Here is a 19,603-nt window from a genome sequence, read left to right as displayed (position 1 = left end):
TAAATTTAAGGATGAATAGGCAGAAATCTTCACCAGGCAGCTGACTTTGCAGTGAACGTACATTTCACCGAATTATGTTTAGACCGAACTGGAGCGAGCTAGGGCGAGGCCACAATCTGGCGAGGTGCCGTCGGCGTTCTGCTGGATCACATTAGCGCGTCCAAAATGTATATGGTACTGCTTTTTCGACGGAGCGTATCAAGTACTGTTTCGTACTGTCGCAAATTATGCCTGAATGGGCTTTTATTTGTGATGCTTGGTGCAGTTGACTTCTAACAGCGCTTGTCACATGCGCTGCTGCATTCGTCTTTCTCGTCAGTCGTTCCTCTCGTGCTGTGTAGATGAAACGTGGCTGTGCTATAGAGTTAGATTAAAACCACGTCATGAAGGTTAATGGCACACTAAAGCGATAACCATCAACCGCAATCGATGAGAAGAAACATCGTCCGCCGCCAATTCGAAACTGAAACTACGGTAGCTGTATAACGAGTGGGTATTCGAATGCCAGGATTTCCGCGCCATCATTCGCGTGATCCTTGCTACACGAAAATTTGTTTTTAAGATGACGTCAACTTATTGCAATTCCACTACTTGTCCTAATTATGCTCGGAAGACAATAACCAGATAAGAACACGGTGTTTAATACAAATACCCCTTTGACGCGGAAGCGTGAGACCTGCATGCCTGTTTTCTTCGGTTTCTCTGAAATTACAGTGTTCCCGAAACAATGTACACATTTGTCGTTTTGAGCTTGCTTATATCTTTGATATTACAGTCGACTTTACACGAAAAGAATGCGAAAAAGTGAGGACCGAAGGGCGAAAGACGCGACTTTTTGCATTGAAATACACAGCAGACTCCAAACTTCCGGGACATGTCACTCAACTTCCGGTGGCTTCACTTGCGCCGACTTTGGAAAGCGGGAATGCAGCACCAGCCACCTAGTGGAGATCAGTGCAGTGTGAGGTCACGTCGCGGTTCTGCGGCCGACAAAAGACCATGGTGACACGGCGATGGCTGCGCCGCTTCCGTATCCGGTTTCTGCTGCTGACAGTGTTCGGCGTTCTCTCCTTCTGCGGAAGCTACTTTGCTTCCTCGCGGACTTCTGCGGTGGAAAATTGGGGCTTGTCTGTCGGAGGGTGGCAGAGGGTCAGCCCAGTGGGCGACCGGATAAGGACCCCTGGCTGCGTGATCCCCAAGTTCGACCCGTTCGACCCGTCTGTGAGGCCTTACTTCCTACGCCGCTCCAATGGCAGCAGGTGCCGTGGAAAGCCCAACTTCCTGACCGTCAAGTAAGCGAGCCATTCACGTGAAGCTTTACAGCAAGTGTTCTGGAAGGAACTTTGGCACTGATTGTTTTGTGCATGGGGCATCCCTTTGGGTAGCGGCGCCCTGCGCCGTATTATGTAGTAGCAGAAAGTTTTCTTCACTTGGTGGCCAGCAAGAAAATTCCGAAACGCTCATCCAAACAATGCTGGAAATGTCATCAGCGTTCTCTGTCTTGAACGCTCCCATTACCCTTGATTGGAAATTGAAAATTGGTTTTTGAGGAAAGGGAGTGACGCAGCAACTGTCCCACTTATCTCGGTGTACAACCGAACCGTGCCGTGAGGGAAGGGATAAATGAAGGAGTGAAAGAGGAAAGAGGTGCCGTAGTTGAGGTCTCGGGAATAATTTCGACCACCTGGGGATCTTTAACGTGCACTGACATCGCACAGCGCAGGGGCGTCTTTCGCGTTTCGCCTTCGCGGTCGAGTTCGAAGCCGGGTATTCCGGTTCAGCAGACGAGCACCGTAACCATTGAGCCACCGCGGCCGTTAATCCTGAGCTCGCGTGTCTCAATTACGCGAACGCGAGATGCTGCACGGCGCGTTTCTCTTCTGTGAGTGCGGAAGGTTTACCTATGCTGCTGACCTGACACATGGCTGGCACTGATGAAAAAAAAAATGGCAGTGGCTTAACTCCGCTATGCCAGGATATACGTAGCGGGGGTTACGTTTCCCTGGCTGAGCTTGTTGTTCAGGTAAGATTGGATTACTCACTGGTGTCAAATCCTTTTCGTGCCACAGTCTGTCGCCCACACTACACATGTGTCCAAACGGATTGTTCACAAAGTCTGCTTCAAATTTCCGGGTCGCAGATGCACTTTCGGAAACTCTAATGGTGTGATCAATCACATGACGGGCCTTCACATCCTCTTCGGTTGGTTCCCATTGACTGACGCCTTCCATAGGCTTAATCTCGACGGCATGCGGCGTCTATTACGCCCGGCAGTCTGGCGTCTCCGTTTGAAAAGGTGTTCCTCTCTCTGTTCGGGCATCTCCGCTGCTCTCTTCGCCTTCTGACGCTCATTTTCTCTTTGTTGAGTAGCCAACTGCCAGGCGACAAAGAGTTAATCTTCTCTTGTCTATACCACCGTTTAGCAGCGGCTAGACTCTCCTTCTGTGCATCCATTTCAAGCGTTGCGATACAGCCGCGGATTACATCTCCGCCTTTTATACGCAATGCTGCGCATGCGACGACGCGCGGTTCGGGTGATAGAGCGGCGTGCGGCGAGGTGGTGGTGACGAACGCGGCGCAGCTGTGGGTCTCTCTGGTTACGATAGTATCGGCGCATGCGCACAACTGCTCATCCGCGTGACGTCACATTCAGCTTCGACGGTGGAGCGGGCGCGCGGCCGCGGCGACGAAGCGCGGCGCACCCACTGCTCCTCTCCGGTTGCCATGGCAACGGCGCATGCGCACAACTTTCCTCTCCCATGTACCGCGAAATGCTCGACTGGTAGCCTATACTCCGTCTCACAAGATGTTTGCAGCACTACGAAAGGTACAGCTCTCTCGTCCAATCAGGATGGCGCGCACTACATTAGTGTGTTCCTACGCGCCTGTGGCTCGATCCACCTGATGTCCAGGTGGCTTCTTTCGACCTCTATTTATAGTAGCACCGAGCCACAGGTGTTCCACCGCGCAGCGCCGCGCCTTTCCTCAAAATCCAACTTTCAATTTTCAGTTTTCTCTCGCTTCTTCCCCTCCTTTATCTCTTCCTTTACGATGCGGTTCGGGTGTCCACCGAGATATTGTCTTTCTTCTTTCCCTCCCTCCTTTATCCCTTCCTTTACTGCGCGGTTCGGGTGTCCACCGATATATGTGAGACAACCAGGGTACTGTTCTCATCAGTTCCTCTGTTGTCGCGTCGCAGTAAATTTCAGTAATCGTGTCATGTGCATATAAATTTATTTACTCCAGCGTGCCGAGGCAGCCGAGTGTCGATGGTGGCGAAATGCAAAACAAGCCCATGTGCTGCGCGAGAGGCAACGCACGTTAAACGGGTTCGATCATCTCATCGTCCTCATAACAACTGAATTCAGCACTGCTGGTTGTGTCGTCCTCCAGGTTGACAACAATGGCCGGTCCCTGGTCAACAACATCGTCGATGATGTGGTCCAGTTTTCTCATCACATCTTCCTCACTGATAATATGCTGCACGTAATTCTTCCATTTCTCAACAGTCACTTGCGTGATGCCTTGCCAAATCAGAGGCTCGACGTCTTGGAGCTTAAACGTCTTGTTTTGGCTGGCCACGAAACCCTTGACGTCGCTCCAGACAAGCTCTATCGGGTTCAGTTGGCAGTGGTACGGTGGCAGGCGCACAACGAGATGGCCAGCAGCTTTAGCAATGCAGTCGACACGGTATTGCTCCCCACCTGTGTTCACATTGCTGACAAGCTGCATGAGCTCGGCCTTCACCATGCCGCTGCTCCACGCGACACCTTTTCCGGACAGCCAAGCGTCCTTTTTGAGGCTACTCATCCGCGGCACTTTATCCTGCTTCACAGAATAATATGGCGCGTTGTCCATCACTATAACGCTGCCGGGTGGTAGTAGTGGGAGAAGTCTCCTGGAGAACCAGTTTTCGTAGTGTTCCCCGTTCATTTCCTCGTGGTAATCGCCCGAGTTTTTCTTCGCTCGGAAAACTTCCGCTGCGCTTTCGACAAAACCTTGCTCACTACCGCAATGCGTCACAATAAGCCTGCCACCTTTGCCACTGGGGTTTTTTAGACCAGTCGACAGTCCGGATCGATGCGCTTGGTGTGCAGATTGGATGGTGCAGTCAGTCCACACTCGACTTCGCGTGTGGCCGGCGTTAACCCACGTTTCGTCGGTGAAGAAAATAGGCCTACCCTGGCGTCGCAGCTCCGCTATCTGGCGCAGGTACCGGCGGCGACACTGCACAATGTGCGTCGCTTCGATTAACATCGCATTCCGAGAGCGCTTCTTATATCGGAAGCCAAGTTTCTTCAACATCCTCTGCATTGTCGCTGCGGACACGGTCGGTAGCGTTTCGTCCTCTTCGAAATGCGCAACCACCTTCGCGATAGTTGGAATTTCCCCTCTCTGGAAAAAGGTGTGTACCACCCTTCACAACACGCTCAGGTCAAAATCGTCCAGCTTCTTCGTCCGCTCGCGGCCTCTTCCGCCAGCACGCTTCTTCGGTGACAACACTCGGCCCGCGTTCAACGTCTCCGTTGTCCACTTGTAAAGCGTTCGCTCGCTCACCTGCGTGAGTTTTGCCGTCCTCTTGATGAGCGCATTTGTACTCCAACTGCCCCCGCACTCGACGCGAAGCGCTTCAAGAACATTTAAAGCCACCTGCTTCGCCTGCTTGGGGAAACAGCGCACTGCCGGTGTAGAGCACACAGGAGACACAACAGACTCGTCCGACGCCATGTTGGAAAGTGGCGACGCATCACTACCTCGCAGCAGGCCTCCGCAGAGCTGTGTCCGTACGGGCTTTGTCTGGTAATTTCACCAGTGATTAAAACACTCCCTACCATTTAAATATACCTGTCCAAATCATGTTTTTAGTTGCAATGCTTATTGTTTTGATTAATAGTCATACACTCCTCAAATATTCGAGGGACTATTTTCTACGTTTCTGCAGCCCTGATTGGACGAGAGAGCTCTACCTTCCGTAGTGCTGCAAACATCTTGTGAGACGAAGTATAGTGTAGTTCCCGCTACAAAAAAAAAGCGAAATGGTGCAGTAACTGTCTCACTTCTAAGTGGACATCTCAACCACGCCGTGACGGAAGGGGAGGACTTTATAGACTCTACTGCCGTACGGTCGTAGTTAACGTAGATAGCGTATTTACCTAACGGCCATCTAAAATATATGTTAACTCGGAGCCCTCAACTACGGCGTTGCCCGCCCTCTACGTAAAGTCTTCCGACGTTAACCTCACAAACCTCTACCACGCGTTTTGACGCGCTTCGATGTATAGCACGTACCGTTTTTGTACGGCCGGAACGTGTTCTACAAAGCCCATGCTATATATGTAGTCTGAAGAACACTGCTTCTGCATGCGCACGGCACAAGGCCAGTTTATATGTGGAATGACGTCTGCCACCGCCGCCTTCGCAGTTGTACGCGTTGCCAATTTACACGGCGTCGGCGCACTCTCCTGCTAATGCCTGTGACGGATCATTCCTATTATTTTCTAATCATTGCAGCAGCGTAATGCGTTACTTCACTGATAGTTTAGCTGCATTAAAAGATTTCTGCCGCCTACGTACATACATCTGTAAGCGAATGCGTCATTCGAGGGAAGCCCACCAGATAAGCAAGACACTTCCCCGCCTTTAGGCAGCTGCGGTGCCCCTTCAGTCATCGCTAGAATTGAAGGGGGCCCTTAAGCTACGCCTAAAGGGTATAACGCGACAGTGTAATGGGTTAATTGCCATATATGCAGAAGGTCATTCTCTTCTTTACATTCATAGATCCTTGGGAGGCCTCATATACCCCTCCTGGCGCAGTGTAGTAGTTGAACGACGCGTCATTGCCCTGTGATAGCAGGTGCTCACAGCGGTAGCCCTGTGCGACTGACAGGTTCATCTGCCCGAGAGACCAATCACTAATTTAACTGCTACCTGTCACGTTGGGCAGGTTGTGACGACGCTTAAGGTCCCGTGACCTAGACGGTCCATCTGCCTCCTAGGTTACTATTTGGGCACCACCAGTAATATGCTCGTAATTTTTCACAACGCCGACGATGCCGACGCCGGATTTTCTGGTCAACTGTGGCTTTAACGCTTAAGAATTAAAACTGCCCACCGACGAACATAAGCGCTCGCTGCAGCCGTCAGTCGTTGCACCCGCCGCGACCGCGAGGTGGCGGGCGCAACGGGCGCGAGCATCTGCAGAAACAATAGAACACCTCATCATAAAATGTGATGGTATCCATCCCGATGTCGATGCAGGCACAGTCACTCTTTCTGAAGCCTTAGGGTTTAGGGATAACAATACTCATGCAAATAAATCTCCGGTGGAAATTAGCAAAAACCGATTGGAAGATTGGTGGCACAAAAGCAGAGAGGAGACATAAGTTTAAAGTGTAGGAAGACGTACTTGAAAGAAAATAGCGAATGTTATTAAAAACTTACAACAGAGTTAAACAAAAATAAAGGAAAAAAAACTGAGTATAGTGGCAACTACCACTGCCCCGTTTCAAAGGGGACGCTCCTACCTTCCTACCTTCCTTCCTTCCTTCCTTCCATCCATCCATCCATCCATCCATCCATCCATCCATCCATCCATCCGTCCGTCCGTCCGTCCGTCCGTCCGTCCGTCCGTCCGTCCATCCATCCATCCATCCATCCATCCATCCATCCATCCATCCATCATCACGCGGAGAGCGACCAGTGTCAGTCAGAACGCCGCGGCTCCATACCTCAATGTCGCTTCAGTGTAGGTGGGGAGTGCCCGATCAATGCCTCAGAATTGCTCCGCTAGGGCATTAGCGCAGCGTTGCCATCGCGCAGCCAAACTTCAGCCCGAGTTCCCTATTCGTCGCGCTTCCACGCCTTCCGTATAATCGCCGCCACGGAAAACGGGGATCAAGCGCGCATTCTAAAGAATTGAATTCTCAGCTCTGAACATGATACTCCTCGGCCGGACCTGAAAATACAGGCACAGCTCTAGAATCATCTTTGCGAGGGAATTAGGCATAACTCTATAGAAATACAAGCGTGATAACGTGAGTTACGAGGGTCTCTCAGGACCGTACTCTTCTCATTAAAGTTTGTTTTAAATCATGTCTTCTCTTTGTATTTTCAATAAGCGGTGATCGCTTAATTCTTTGGTGACATTTCATATGGTAGAAGACACTTAACGGACTGTCAAACATCTTTTTTTAGCAACGTCGTTCGAGAAGAGCCGCGTTGTTTAACCGTCATCTTCCTGCGTTGCTGTGTTTTGCAAAAGCATAGCCAGAAATTCGTGGTCCAGAAAACCATAGAAATTTTTCTTTAATGCGTCATATATAACGCACGACAATATGAACAATAAGGTACACTGTAAGCTAACAAGGTATCCTTGGGAATTTCTAGCTGAGTAGAATTTAAGTCAATGCTAGAGAGCTTACATCTCTGTGCGTGAATGCCTTTATTGTTTTGTTATTTGATTTTACCGTTTGCTGCAAACAAACTTATTTTTGTTTTTGTTTTGTTTTTGTGAGTGAGTGCTTTAATAGCGCTGTTATTTACTTTTGCTGTATGTACAGCAAACAAGCTTATTTCTTGTTCTTCTGTCCTTGTTTATTCATATCTGTTATGGATATTGTATTGTGTACTGTTCTCTTGAGATTCAAGGCGTTTTTGTTCGCCCATTAATGTTACTTTTCCTGACGTTTGTACTTTATTTTATGTTTTGTACTTTTCGTGTTTGTGTTACGTTATATTGAACTGTACATCGTCGGTTCAAGTGGTTGCTATGAAACAGTGAAAAGGAGAAGCCGGAGCTGCCATGCAGCATCAATCTCTCCTTTACTGTTCTTGTAAATAAAGAAAGGCATGTACCGCGGTAATCTATCGCATATGCAACAATGTTCATGAGCGTATTTTCTGTTTGTGAGATAGACCTGAAAGTCTCAGCAAAGCACGCTGAGAACATGCAATATTGCGATCATAAAGGGTATACGGACTAACTGCACCGTGCTCTCGCGTTCTACATTCTTGCAGGAATGGTTTTCCGGTCGTCCTTGAAGAGAAGCTCAAGGAGCATGACCTGCATCCTCAAGACCTAGTCTGCTTCTATAAGGAAATTCGACGAAATGAGTCTCTCTCGATTCCCGACGAAGGTTATGCATTTGGGCCAGAGCAACCACTGTTTTTCAACCGGTCGCTTTCCCAGGAGTTCATCTACGTCGAATGTGGCACGAGGCAGTATCCAGGACGGCGCTTTCACGACCAATTTCTCCTCAACCCAATCATCAAGGAGAAAGTCGAAGATCGCTGCCGTCGAGCGCCTAGCAGAACTGCCCACAACCTCAGCGTCTTGTTCCTCGTTCTGGACTCTGTCTCATACCTGAACTTTGAGAGACACCTGCCCGACACCGCTCAGTTCTTGCTTGATAAGCTTGGTGCATTCCAACTCCGGGGATACAATAAAGTTGGCGACAACTCCTACCCAAACCAGATGGCTTTCATCGCAGGCCTCCAATACTCCGAGGCGACCAGGGGGGCGCCCGATGGATTCTTCGACAACGTCACTTCCAACATCATCTGGAGCCAGTACGGTGAGCGAGGCTATAGAACAATGTTCCTGGAAGAGGCGCCGGCGTATGGCCTCTTCACCTACTTTTCCCACGGCTTTCGACACTCGCCAGCCGATTACTATCTGCGACACTTTGTAATGGCCACAGAAGGTTCGCCATATAGGACGGAGGATTCGCTGCGGGTCCCTTGTCTGGGACCGACAATGCCTTGCGAAGAGCTGCTCGACTACCTGGCTCGGTTCACGGCCGTGATGGCCGAGCGGCCTTTCTTCTCTTGCGCTATCTTCATCGATATTACGCACAATAATCTGAACAGCGCGGGCTACGCGGACGAGCCCTTCCGACGCCTCCTGGAGACTCTTCATGTTTCTGGAGTGCTTAACCACACGGTTCTCATCTTTCTCAGCGACCACGGCTTGCGGTTTGGAGATCTGCGTGCCACGCACATCGGGAAGTTCGAAGACCGACAGCCGTTCGCCTTCTTGGCCTTCCCGCCTTGGTTCCTGAAGCAGAATCCAGAAGCTGCGCTCAGTCTCCACATTAACCAGAACCGCCTTACAACACCCTTTGACGTTCACGCCGCTCTCGTGGAGCTGCTGGACTACCCTGACCTCGAGCAACCAAACACCAAATACGGTCTCAGCTTATTGCACGAGGTCCCGGACACGAGGACTTGCGCTGATGCGTCCATTAACCAGCAGTGGTGCACGTGCAACATCCAGGCCGATGCCCAAGTGTCGAGCGCGCTGGCCTCGTCTCTCGCTAATCATCTCGTGTCCACAATAAATGTCGCGGCAGTGCGGTTGTCACGAAAGTGCGTCGCATTCCAGCTGCTCCGAATCCTGGACGTAACGGTGCTCCAACAGTCTGCCGAAGAGCGCGCAGCGAACATCAGCCACTACTGGGTCAATGTGCTAGTGTCTCCAGGTGGAGGTCTGTTTGAAGGAACCGTGCGCGTTCACGGAGGCGCCATGACTGTGTTGAACGAGACAAGTCGAATGGACGTGTACTGGCCGGTGTCGCATTGCGCTAGAAATCATTGGATTGAGAGGTATTGTTACTGCCGCAGAATGACTGAAGAGCTGCTCACCTCTTTGTAGCCAGTTCGCTCATCGCTACCTGAAGACGGTGTTCGATTTATGCAGCATTTTTATAGATGAACTATAAAAACTGCGCTGATGAGTGAAAACAGGAACACCGGACGCGGAGCTGTAGACAGGTTTTTGCAGTGCTCGAATTTCATCCTGACAGTTTCAGCATGAAAGCATTTGCTGTACACCAACTACGTCAATAAGCTGGCATAATAATAAATGTGCCCATGTTATTATGAAATTGCCTATATTTTTTTGAGCCAGCAAATGCAGCTCCCGAATGCCTTCTACATGCCTTTACTTTCGAATTATTCTTGCTCGTACTTTCGCGCTCACGTTTGTGCCGCGCTATCCGAGTAAAAGAATGTGTTCAGTTAATATGCACATTCAAATTCGTGTATTTTTAATGCCATAGCGTTAAAGCTCCTCTAGTGCAGAAAATCCAGAGTCGTCGCCGGCGTTAATTGTGAGTGATGAATAGGGCGGCATAGAAAGCTGTATAGCTTTCCTTTGTAACCGTATGGCTGCGCTTGGGTGGATGCCAATGAGTAATTACTCGCTTCTTAATTACAAATCTACTCCACCTTGGAAGATTCCCCTAAATTTAACCAACATATTCGTACACCGTGGTCTGCAGCACCCCCCCCCCCCTGCACCCCATTCCACAAGTACGAGAGGAATCGATAAAAAAGCCACTTTTCGACTGCCTAGATAACTTCGATTAGCGACCAAGACAAGCAACGGTCACTCGGTCCGTGGCTATCACGGAGCAAGATAATATTAATAATAATTGGCTTTTGGGGAAAGGAAATGGCGCAATATTTGTCTCATATATCGTTGGACACCTGAACCGCGCCGTAAGGGAAGGGAAAAAAGGAGGGAGTGAAAGAAGAAAGGAAGAAAGAGGTGCCGTAGTTGAGGGCTCCGGAATAATTTCGACCACCTGGGGATCTTTAACGTGCACTGACATCGCACAAGATAGGAGCAAGATAGATAAAAGCAGGCGTTCGGAGGATTCCCGTTAGGCCACGACACCTAAAAAAATGAGGCCGTAACGAGTCTTGCAGGTTAGTTACCTTGATAATTGTGTTTGCCTAGCAAGCAGCCGACGCTGCCAGTGCTGCCAACGGTGTGGTTTGTGAGTAGAGCACTGCACTGACTCGAGCCTGCCCGAAAGCCCCGGCCGGGAAATGTGCTGTTTCGCGGGGCCTAGGCCGGGCTTGAAGTCGCTGGCCTGGTGGTGGTGGAAAACATTTATTGCCAAGCAATACAGAGGGGGGCAAACCCCCTAACATGGCACGAGGCAACCATTAGGGGGCTGCCCTTACAGGGCAAAGGACAGCCCTTGGAGGGCTATCCGCTTCAGGGCGTCGGTAATTATCCGGCACTGATCAGAAGCAGCGGAGCTGGCCAGGAGAGTATCCCAGTATGACTACGCCGTGGTTGGGGATGGAGGGTGGGGGGAGGTAGGGCATGTGAGGAGGACATGAAGAAAGTCTCCCGGTTTCCCGCAGAGCTTACAGGAAGAGAGGAATTGATCGGGGTAGCGGGCATGAAGGAGATAGGGTAGGGAGCAGTTCGGGTCTGGGGTCGGCGCCAATGGGAGTCCTCGGTTAAGGCTAGGGAGGGAGCCGGTGGTGCGTAAACGCGCCGGGTATCTCGGCAGTAGGTAAGAATATCTCTGAATGTATAAGCAGACGCTTGGGATGGCGGAGGAGGTCCAACTCCGGCCCGGAGAGAGACCTCGGGCGAGGGAGTGGACCTCCTGGTTACCCGGGAGGCCTGCGTGTGCGGAGGTCCAGATAAGGCTCACGGGGTGGGTTTGGGCCGGGCTGGAGCCTGTACATAAAAAGCTGTGTACGGCTTTTCATTCATAACTGGAAATGAAAACTGGTTTTTCAGGAACGGAAATGACGCAGTATCTGTCTCATATATCATCAGACACCTGAACCGCGTCGTAAAGGAAGGGACAAAGGAGGGAGTGAAAGAAGAAAGGAAGAAAGAGGTGCCGTAGTTGAGGGCTCCGGAATAATTTCGGCCACCCGGGGTTCTTCAGCGTGCACACACATCGCACAGCACACGGACGCCTTTTGCGTTTCGCCTTCATCGAAACGCGGCCGCCGCGGTCGCGTTCGATTCGAACCCATTTCGGGTGTTCTAGCAGCGACACGGGTGGTGTTTGTTGAGAAAAAAATATTCAGGGCTTACTTATTTTTGGCACCTGCTATAGTTGCATGTTCCTCACATGAGAAAAATTACTAATAGTGCTAATTTTTTCCCGACTGTTGCAAACCCCTCGGAAATGAAAGAGTCCCGGAGCTAAAATCTTTCCAACTAATAAATCACTGCTGTTACTTTTTTGCTGCCGCGAAATGAAAGTATTTCCAGTGTTATTGCGATTTGACCGCCTTTGCTGGCCACTTCTTGCGTAACAGGATATACTACTTGCACTCAGTGAACAATTTACCTCTTGACCTGCTGCGGGCCTCGCTTCACCTCGATATTGGCGAGCCGGCACCGGGATCAGTAAAATGATCGATTAGGGATCCCGGGCCAAGCCCGGGTTTGAAGCCTCGGGTCCGGGCCGCGCTAGGGCCTCACAGTGCAGCGCTCTACTTGCGAGACCTAAGTTGCTCTTCCCAAACAACATCTCGGGAACAATCAATAATTTAATTGCGACCTGCCACGGTGCGCAAGTCCTTCTCTGGGGATTTTTGATGGATTTTTCGTCTTTTGCTGCCCAACAAATGTCAGCATAGCCAGAAAGAGTCACAGAATCAATATTTACTGAGAACGATAATTAGATGAAGTTGGCTTCAGTGTTTCTTTACAGATGGCCTAGCTAGGACATCATACCCACAGAAATAGTTTGTTACTTTGCTTCAGGCTGGGATACACCCGAAGAAAGCTGAGTTGGTAGGGGATAAAACGCGGGTTAATGATGTCCTAGTTGGAATCAAAAATGCGGATATGTGCTCTAGCAAGACGTTAATTGTCGGTAGCTACGACCTACTAGGTGGTACCAGGCTACCACCTAATTACCACCCCAACTTCTTCCGTCTCGCCGCAGCAGTGGCTCAGTGGCTACGACGCTCGGCTGCTGACCCGAAGGACGCGGTTTTGATCCCGGCCGCTTCGGTCAAATTCCGATGGTGGCGAAATTCTAGAGGCCCGTGTACTGTGCGATGTCAGTGCATGTTAAAGAACGCCGGGTGGCCGAAATTTTCGGAGCCCTTCACTACGGCGTCCCTGAGTCGCTTTGAGGCGTTAAGCCCCCGAAACCAAACCAAACCCTCTTCCGTATCAATTTTTATTTATGAGCCGCTTGAGATAAGCCTGGATGAATTTTTCTCCTGTTTGAATCTGCATCGAACCCTGGCCAATCTCCCACCGTGGGCATGTGCCATCGCTTCTGAGGCAACAACATCTTTCGAGTCACGTTGTCCTCCTAGCCGCTGATGCTCATTCCGCCTAGCTCGGTTCGCTTACGGGCGTTGCCGCCTAATCAGAGCCCCAGGTTCTCGCTTGGTTAGCACCGGCTACACCTTAGCAAATTAGCCACCCGGTGGGCACGTGAGCCATGGCACAAGGAAGGTGCTATGGCAGGTGCTGCCATCGGTGGGACTTAGGTTGCTTGCGTTGGGTTGCTCTTCCCGGGCAGCATCTCACGATTAAATGGATATGGACATGGGCAGGCCATGTAATGCGACGGGAGGGTAGTGTAACGGATTGGTTTCCAACAGAAAAACGTAACAGGGGGCGGCAGAGATACAGCTGGGCGGGTGAGATCAAGAAGCTTGCGGCGATAAGGTGGCCGCAGCTGACGCTCTAGAGGGTTACCTGGAGGTCAGTGGGACAAGCATTTGTCCTGTAGTTGATGTAGCTCGGGTGATTATGATGATGATGACAAGCGAAGAAAAATTATTGCAGGCTGGACACATCGCAGTAGAATACAAATCCGCAGACGTAGAAGAAGAAAGGAAGCACACGGGTGGGGAAGAAAGCGCCACTGCAACAACAACAAGCGCCACTGGGCGTCCCTGGAACCACCAACATCGCTGACTTCTGGTGCTCGGGACCGAAGCAGACAACGCGATTTTCGGACGACGGACAAGATGTATGTATTCCCCTTCCTCACCTTCAACAGAAGCCTTGTCACGCACTGCGCTCCACGAAGCTGTAAAACTAAGCAGCCCTGCTTTGATAACGCGCCCGCTAGTCTCCACTTTGGTGCAAGGAACTAAGCACCGTGTGAACCGACAGAGCGCTCCTTATACCGACTAGAATATTTAATGACTCTGCGGCCTAGGCCTCGTCGTACCATCGACGCCTTCCGTAACAAGGAAGTAACTATCTATTGGCGTCAACCAAAGCGCAGGCTTGCAGCTACGAGGAAAAGCTCTACAGCTTTCTCGGAAGCTTCGTAGTTGAGGAAAAATTCCTCCTGATAAGGAGTCCGAGTCCGGGACCACCGTCAGTCCTGGGCAGTCGCTCTGCTAAGCTAACCAGGACGACTAGCAGACGGTAAAGTGAGAGCGAAATGATCAACTCGAAGTGGGGATGGTTTTGGTGCAATTTTTAGAGAAATTCCGCAAGACGGAGTAGATTTGTAGAAAGTAATTACTAATTAGCACCAACCCAAGCGTACCCATCTCCTATTAAGCTACTCAGCTTTCACAAAAGGTTCCTAGTCAGAGAAATTCGCCCTTGTCGGAGTTGGAACCCAGGACCACCGTCTGTTGGGCCAGTCTCTCTACTAACTGAGCCAACAGAACGTACGGCTAGCAGATGGTAGGGTGAAAGCAAATTGGTCAATAATTCGAAGTGGGAACTGTGTTGGTCCACACTTATAATAATGCTGAGTTAATCAGGTGATAGAGAAATGCGCAGAATATAACCAACCTCTATATATAGCTTTCATTGATTACGAGAAAGCATTCGACTCAGTGGAAACCTCAGCAGTCATACAGGCATTGCGTAATCAGGGGGTAGAAGAGCCTTATGTCAAAATACTGGAAGATATATATAGCAACTGCACAGCTACTATAGTCCTCCATAAAGTCAGCAATAAAATTCCAATAAGGAAGGGCGTCAGGCAAGGAGACACGATATCGCCAATGCTGTTCACCGCATGTTTGCAGGAGGTATTTCGAGGCCTGAATTGGGAACAGTTGGGAATAAGAATAAATGGAGAATACCTAAATAATCTGAGATTTGCTGATGACATTGCCTTGCTGAGTCACTCAGGAGGTGAACTGCAAATCATGATCAACGAGTTAGACAGGCAGAGCAGATCGATGGGTCTAAAAATTAACACGCAGAAAACCAAGGTAATGTTCAACAGTCTAGCACGGGAACAACAGTTCACAATTGGCAGCGAGAGCCTGGAAATTGTGCCGGAATACGTCTACTTAGGGCAGGTAGTGACAGCTGATCCGGATCATGAGAGGGAGATAACTAGAAGGATAAGAATGGGGTGGAGCGCATATGGCAAATTCTCGCAGATCATGAGTGGCAGTTTACCAATTTCCCTCAAGAGGAAAGTGTACAACAGCATAATCTTACCGGTACTCACCTACGGGGCAGAAACGTGGAGGCTAACGAAAAGAGTTCAGCTTAAGTTAAGGACAACGCAGCGAGCCATGGAAAGAAAAATGATAGGTGTAACGTTAAGAGATCGGAAGCGGGCAGAGTGGGTGAGGGAACAAACACGGGTTAATGACATCCTAGTCGAAATCAAGAGAAAGAAATGGGCTTGGGCAGGGCATGTGATGCGAAGGCAAGATAACCGCTGGTCTTTAAGGGTAACGGAGTGGGTTCCGAGAGAAAGTAAGCGTAGCAGGGGGCGGCAGAAGGTTAGATGGGCGGATGAGAATAAGAAGTTTGCAGGCAAAGGGTGGATGCTGCTGGCAAAGGATAGGGTTAATTGGAGAGACATGGGAGAGGCCTTTGCCCTGCAGTGGGTGTAGTAAGGCTGATGATGATGATGACTGCTGACCAGTAATTGCTTTATCTTGGACGATCTCCTTAAACCTCGCGCCATACTCCTTATATGATGCAGTTGTGTCGTTCGACATCTCCGTGTATTGTTCACTTTGGAGCATTGAACAGATCAGCAATGGCATTATGGAAAATAACAATAAAACCCTTTGTCTATTCATGACAATAGACTGCCAATTAGCCTATCGCGGCCTGCCGCACTCCTTCTATGTGGGAACGCGGCAGGTGGCATCTGGACTTTACTACGAACTTTGTCGCAGGACGTTACCGGGTAAAAGAAATGTTGAGTAACTGCTCGGTACTTCTACGTGCGTTGTAACGTGTTATTGCTGCGTGCCTGTGGACGCCTATATTGACCGAGACAACCATTCAAGACGGTACTCATTTCTCTCAGTAAGATTAATGCGACTGTGCGCTTTGCGGCGGGATGTTTCAACGCATTAAGCTGCCGTATAGTAGAAAACACGTAAATTGGCGGCTTTTTGCTACCAGCCGCGATTGCTCAGTGGACTCTGCTCGGCTGCTCAGCATGAGGCCACGGGATCGAATTTCGGCCGCATTTTGATAGACGCAAATGTATCGACACCCGAACGCTGTGTGATGGCTGAGCACGCTAAAAAAACCCAAGTGGTCGAAATTATTCCCGAGTCCTTCACTGCGGCGACTCTCTGGACAGTTCAGGCACAACGCGGTCTGCGTTTCGCTACCGTAATCCGCGTCCGCTGGGATCCAACTGCGCATGCGCAGATCGCTTAGATGGGCGCACACTTGCCATTGAGCAAGCGATCCCCGCGTAAGCAGATCACGGTAGCGAAACGCCATTTTTCTTTCCCTGCCTCCTGGTGTCCACCATGAGTGAGAGTTAATGCGCATTTCCCTTCCTCGTAACTGCCACACCCTCCACCCTAAGATGCTAACGCAGGGTCTCACCAAGACAGCTGCCATCAATGTGGAGGGCCTCTTTGCGGCTTCGTTCACCCTTCTCGGCGACCACGCTAGGCAGTTTTTTCGTGTGCCTCTACTACCTTTGGAAACCGTGGACCAAAGAGCGGCTGTTCACCCAGGATCGCTCAGCTATCGGCGACTGGCAGAGAGTCAGGCCGGTTGGCCACCGCATTCTGACCCCCGGCTGCACAATCCCAGAGTTCGACCCTTTCGACCCGACAGCCAGATCCTACTTCCGAAAAAAAAGTGGTCCCAGATGCCACGGCAAGCCTAACTTCATTACCGTCAGGTGAGCCTTTATGTAAAGCCACGTAGAACACTTTGTACACATTGTCCGTCAGAAACGTAATTAAAGGTAACTGAGTGCATAAAAAAGATGCACCGCAGGCCTACCAGCATAGCGCAACTACGTTTCACGAAATAGTCTGCGCTGTGACATCGTAGAATGGTGGTAGATTTTGTTCAGTGCTTGAAAATTTACCCGACTATTACTGTGATCGCGCCTGGAGTATTCTAGGTTGCGTGCACTTCCGTTAAAGATTCATACAACAGTCCAACAGTGCAAACCAGGATAAGTTGTGCATGGGGGATGGTCGTTCGTGAACAGCGAGCTCTAGGTTACGTGCTCATCTGCAATGTTGCCTATTACTCACTTCAGTTAAGTTTCCTGCACCTCACCGTGTTCTTCTCATATTTTCAAAGGCAACACAAAGACCGCCTCACTAGAAGCGAGATAGTTCGTCTTAAGGAGCTAATTAACGGTCTACATCATGGTGAGAGCGACAGGAAGCAGAGACGCATTGATTTGTAAGAAGGCTAGAATGCACCATCTGTGGTCAGGTGAGCCGGATGCGCTTCTGTGTTTGTCACAGGAGTTCTGATCGGCTGTCAGAGGACAGCGTATCATTGCTGTCACTAAGTCTGAAAATTAACTGCTGTCACTGCTAGAACAAAAAGCTCTCAGCGATCCTCAGTGGATCGTTTGAATGCTTTAGCATATCCAAGGATGACAACTCACTACAGTATATCCAAGGTAACATGAAAGTTCGTTATATCCAAAATGGCATACTTAGGTTCGTTGTATACTTGGATGGCATACAAAGGTTCGTTATGTCATGCGTCCCGCGTAATGGCTCTCGCCATTTCCACTTGCATGCCAACTCATTAACAGCGAAAACTGCCCTAGATCGAACTATTGACGTCGTACTTTTGCAGGAATGGCTTTCCAGCGATACTTCCCGAGAGACTCAAGGAGCACGATGTTGTTCCTGAGGATCTCGTGTGCTTTTACAAGGAGATCTACCGAAATGAATCCTTGGATTTTCCAGATGAAAAATATATGTTTGGCCCAAGAGCGCCATTGCTCTTCGGCAAGTTGCTGACCAAGGAGTTCCTCTTTGTCGAATGTGCCACAAGACAGTATCCGGAGCATCCCTTTCACGACCAGTTTGTCCTCAATCCAATTGTCAAGGAAAGCGTTGAGGAGCGCCGTCACGGTGCCCCCATCGGCACTCCTCACAATCTGAATGTCCTGCTTCTCGGCCTGGACTCCGTCTCGTACCTGAATTTTGAAAGGCAGCTTCCGAAGACAGCTCACTTCGTACGAGAGAAGCTCGGTGCGTTCGAGCTCTATGGGTACAACAAAGTAGGCGACAACTCCTACCCAAACCAGGTTCCTCTTATTGCGGGCATCAAGGCCACTGAGGCAGATCGGGCGGCACCCGATGGAATTTTTGACAACATGACTGCCCGACTCATCTGGAACATGTACAGCGAACGAGGCTACCGGAGCATGTTCCTCGAGGAGTGTACATTCTATGGCATTTTCAATTACCTCGCCCACGGCTTTCGACGAGCGCCTGCTGACTATTACCCTCGGCCCGTCATTATGGCCATGGACGATTCGCCAAAGAAAACGCAGCACTGGAGATATTTCCGCTGTTTGGGTCCTACGATGGGTTTCGAGGAACTGCTTGACTATTTTGCCCGTTTCACAGAAGTGATGGCCGAGACGCCTTTTTTCGCCTACGTGTTTCTCATCGAGATTACTCACGACGAGCTGAACAGTGCGGGCTACGCGGACGAGCCCTTCAGACGCCTCCTGGACACGCTGTATGCTTCTGGGGTGCTCAACCAAACGGTTCTCGTCTTCCTCAGCGACCACGGCTTGCGGTTCGGAGACATGCGTGCAACGTATATCGGTACGTTTGAGGACCGAGAGCCGTTCGCCTTCTTGGCATTTCCACCTTGGTTCTTGAAGAAGAACCCGGAAGCGGCACGCAGCCTACGCATCAATCAGCGCCGCCTCACGACACCTTTTGACGTACATGCTACGCTTGTCGAGCTGCTCGGCTACCCTGACCTCAAGCAACTGAACACTACGTATGGCCTTAGCTTGCTGCATGAAGTACCCAACACAAGGACCTGCGCTGATGCGTCCATCAGCCGCCACTGGTGCACGTGCAACGCACATGTAAACGCCCATGTATCGAGTGCACTGGCCTGGTCACTGTGCAGTCACTTTGTGTCCGCGATCAACAGCTGGGTGGTGCTGGCAGCACGAAAGTGTGCCACGTACCGTCTTGTACGAATCATACACGTAATACCATTGCAGGCGTCACCAACCGAGCGAGCATCCAATATCAGTCACTACTTGCTTGCGGTCGAGTTATCGCCGGGCGGGGCAAAGTTCGAAGCCACATTGCGAGTTAACAGCAACACTGTTACTGTGCTCAACGAGATCAGCCGCTTGGACGCTTACTCACGAATGTCTGACTGCGTGAAAAAGCAGTGGCTTGAAAAGTTCTGCTACTGCATTCGGACGATCGACCAGAGTTTTTGACTCTCAGGACCCTCACAGTGCCCATTATGTAAAGCAAATGAAGGGGAGCGATAACAAACATACGAATAGCTGGCACATTGCAGAAGCAAATGAGTGAATTAAGAACTTTGACGAGATTTCTCTGTCTGCGGCTTTGCTTTCTACGAGCTATGTGAATGGCACTAATGTTGTTC

The 19,603-nt window shown here is 50.2% G+C and overlaps 2 protein-coding genes across 2 annotated transcripts; both read left to right on the top strand.

Annotated features, from left to right (window-relative positions):
* Positions 1 to 966: 966 nt before the first annotated feature.
* LOC144118357 (uncharacterized) lies at positions 967 to 9,827 on the top strand. The gene is made up of 2 exons (XM_077651307.1): positions 967 to 1,292; positions 8,017 to 9,827. The coding sequence occupies exons 1-2, from the start codon at positions 1,000 to 1,002 to the stop codon at positions 9,650 to 9,652; spliced, it is 1,929 nt and encodes a 642-aa protein (XP_077507433.1). The 5' UTR covers positions 967 to 999; the 3' UTR covers positions 9,653 to 9,827.
* A 3,852-nt stretch (positions 9,828 to 13,679) lies between these two features.
* Positions 13,680 to 19,546, top strand: LOC144120695 (uncharacterized). Its single transcript, XM_077653343.1, has 3 exons — positions 13,680 to 13,760; positions 16,566 to 16,877; positions 17,804 to 19,546. Coding segments are annotated over exons 1-3 (1,941 nt in total). The 5' UTR covers positions 13,680 to 13,758; the 3' UTR covers positions 19,431 to 19,546.
* Positions 19,547 to 19,603: the final 57 nt, after the last annotated feature.

This window comes from Amblyomma americanum, chromosome 2, assembly GCF_052857255.1.
Source record: "Amblyomma americanum isolate KBUSLIRL-KWMA chromosome 2, ASM5285725v1, whole genome shotgun sequence".
Classification (NCBI taxonomy): Eukaryota; Metazoa; Arthropoda; class Arachnida; order Ixodida; family Ixodidae; genus Amblyomma; species Amblyomma americanum.
Note: the sequence above shows the minus strand (reverse complement) of the source record. Positions and strands in the feature narration are given on the sequence as shown.

Excerpts from the sequence above, each read along its gene's own strand:
- LOC144118357 (XM_077651307.1), top strand. The coding sequence starts at position 1,000 with ATGGTGACACGGCGATGGCTGCGCCGCTTCCGTATCCGGTTTCTGCTG. Across the intron at positions 1,293-8,016 it reads CCCAACTTCCTGACCGTCAA|GAATGGTTTTCCGGTCGTCC; the intron begins GTAAGCGAGCCA and ends ACATTCTTGCAG.
- LOC144120695 (XM_077653343.1), top strand. Across the intron at positions 16,878-17,803 it reads CCTAACTTCATTACCGTCAG|GAATGGCTTTCCAGCGATAC; the intron begins GTGAGCCTTTAT and ends GTACTTTTGCAG.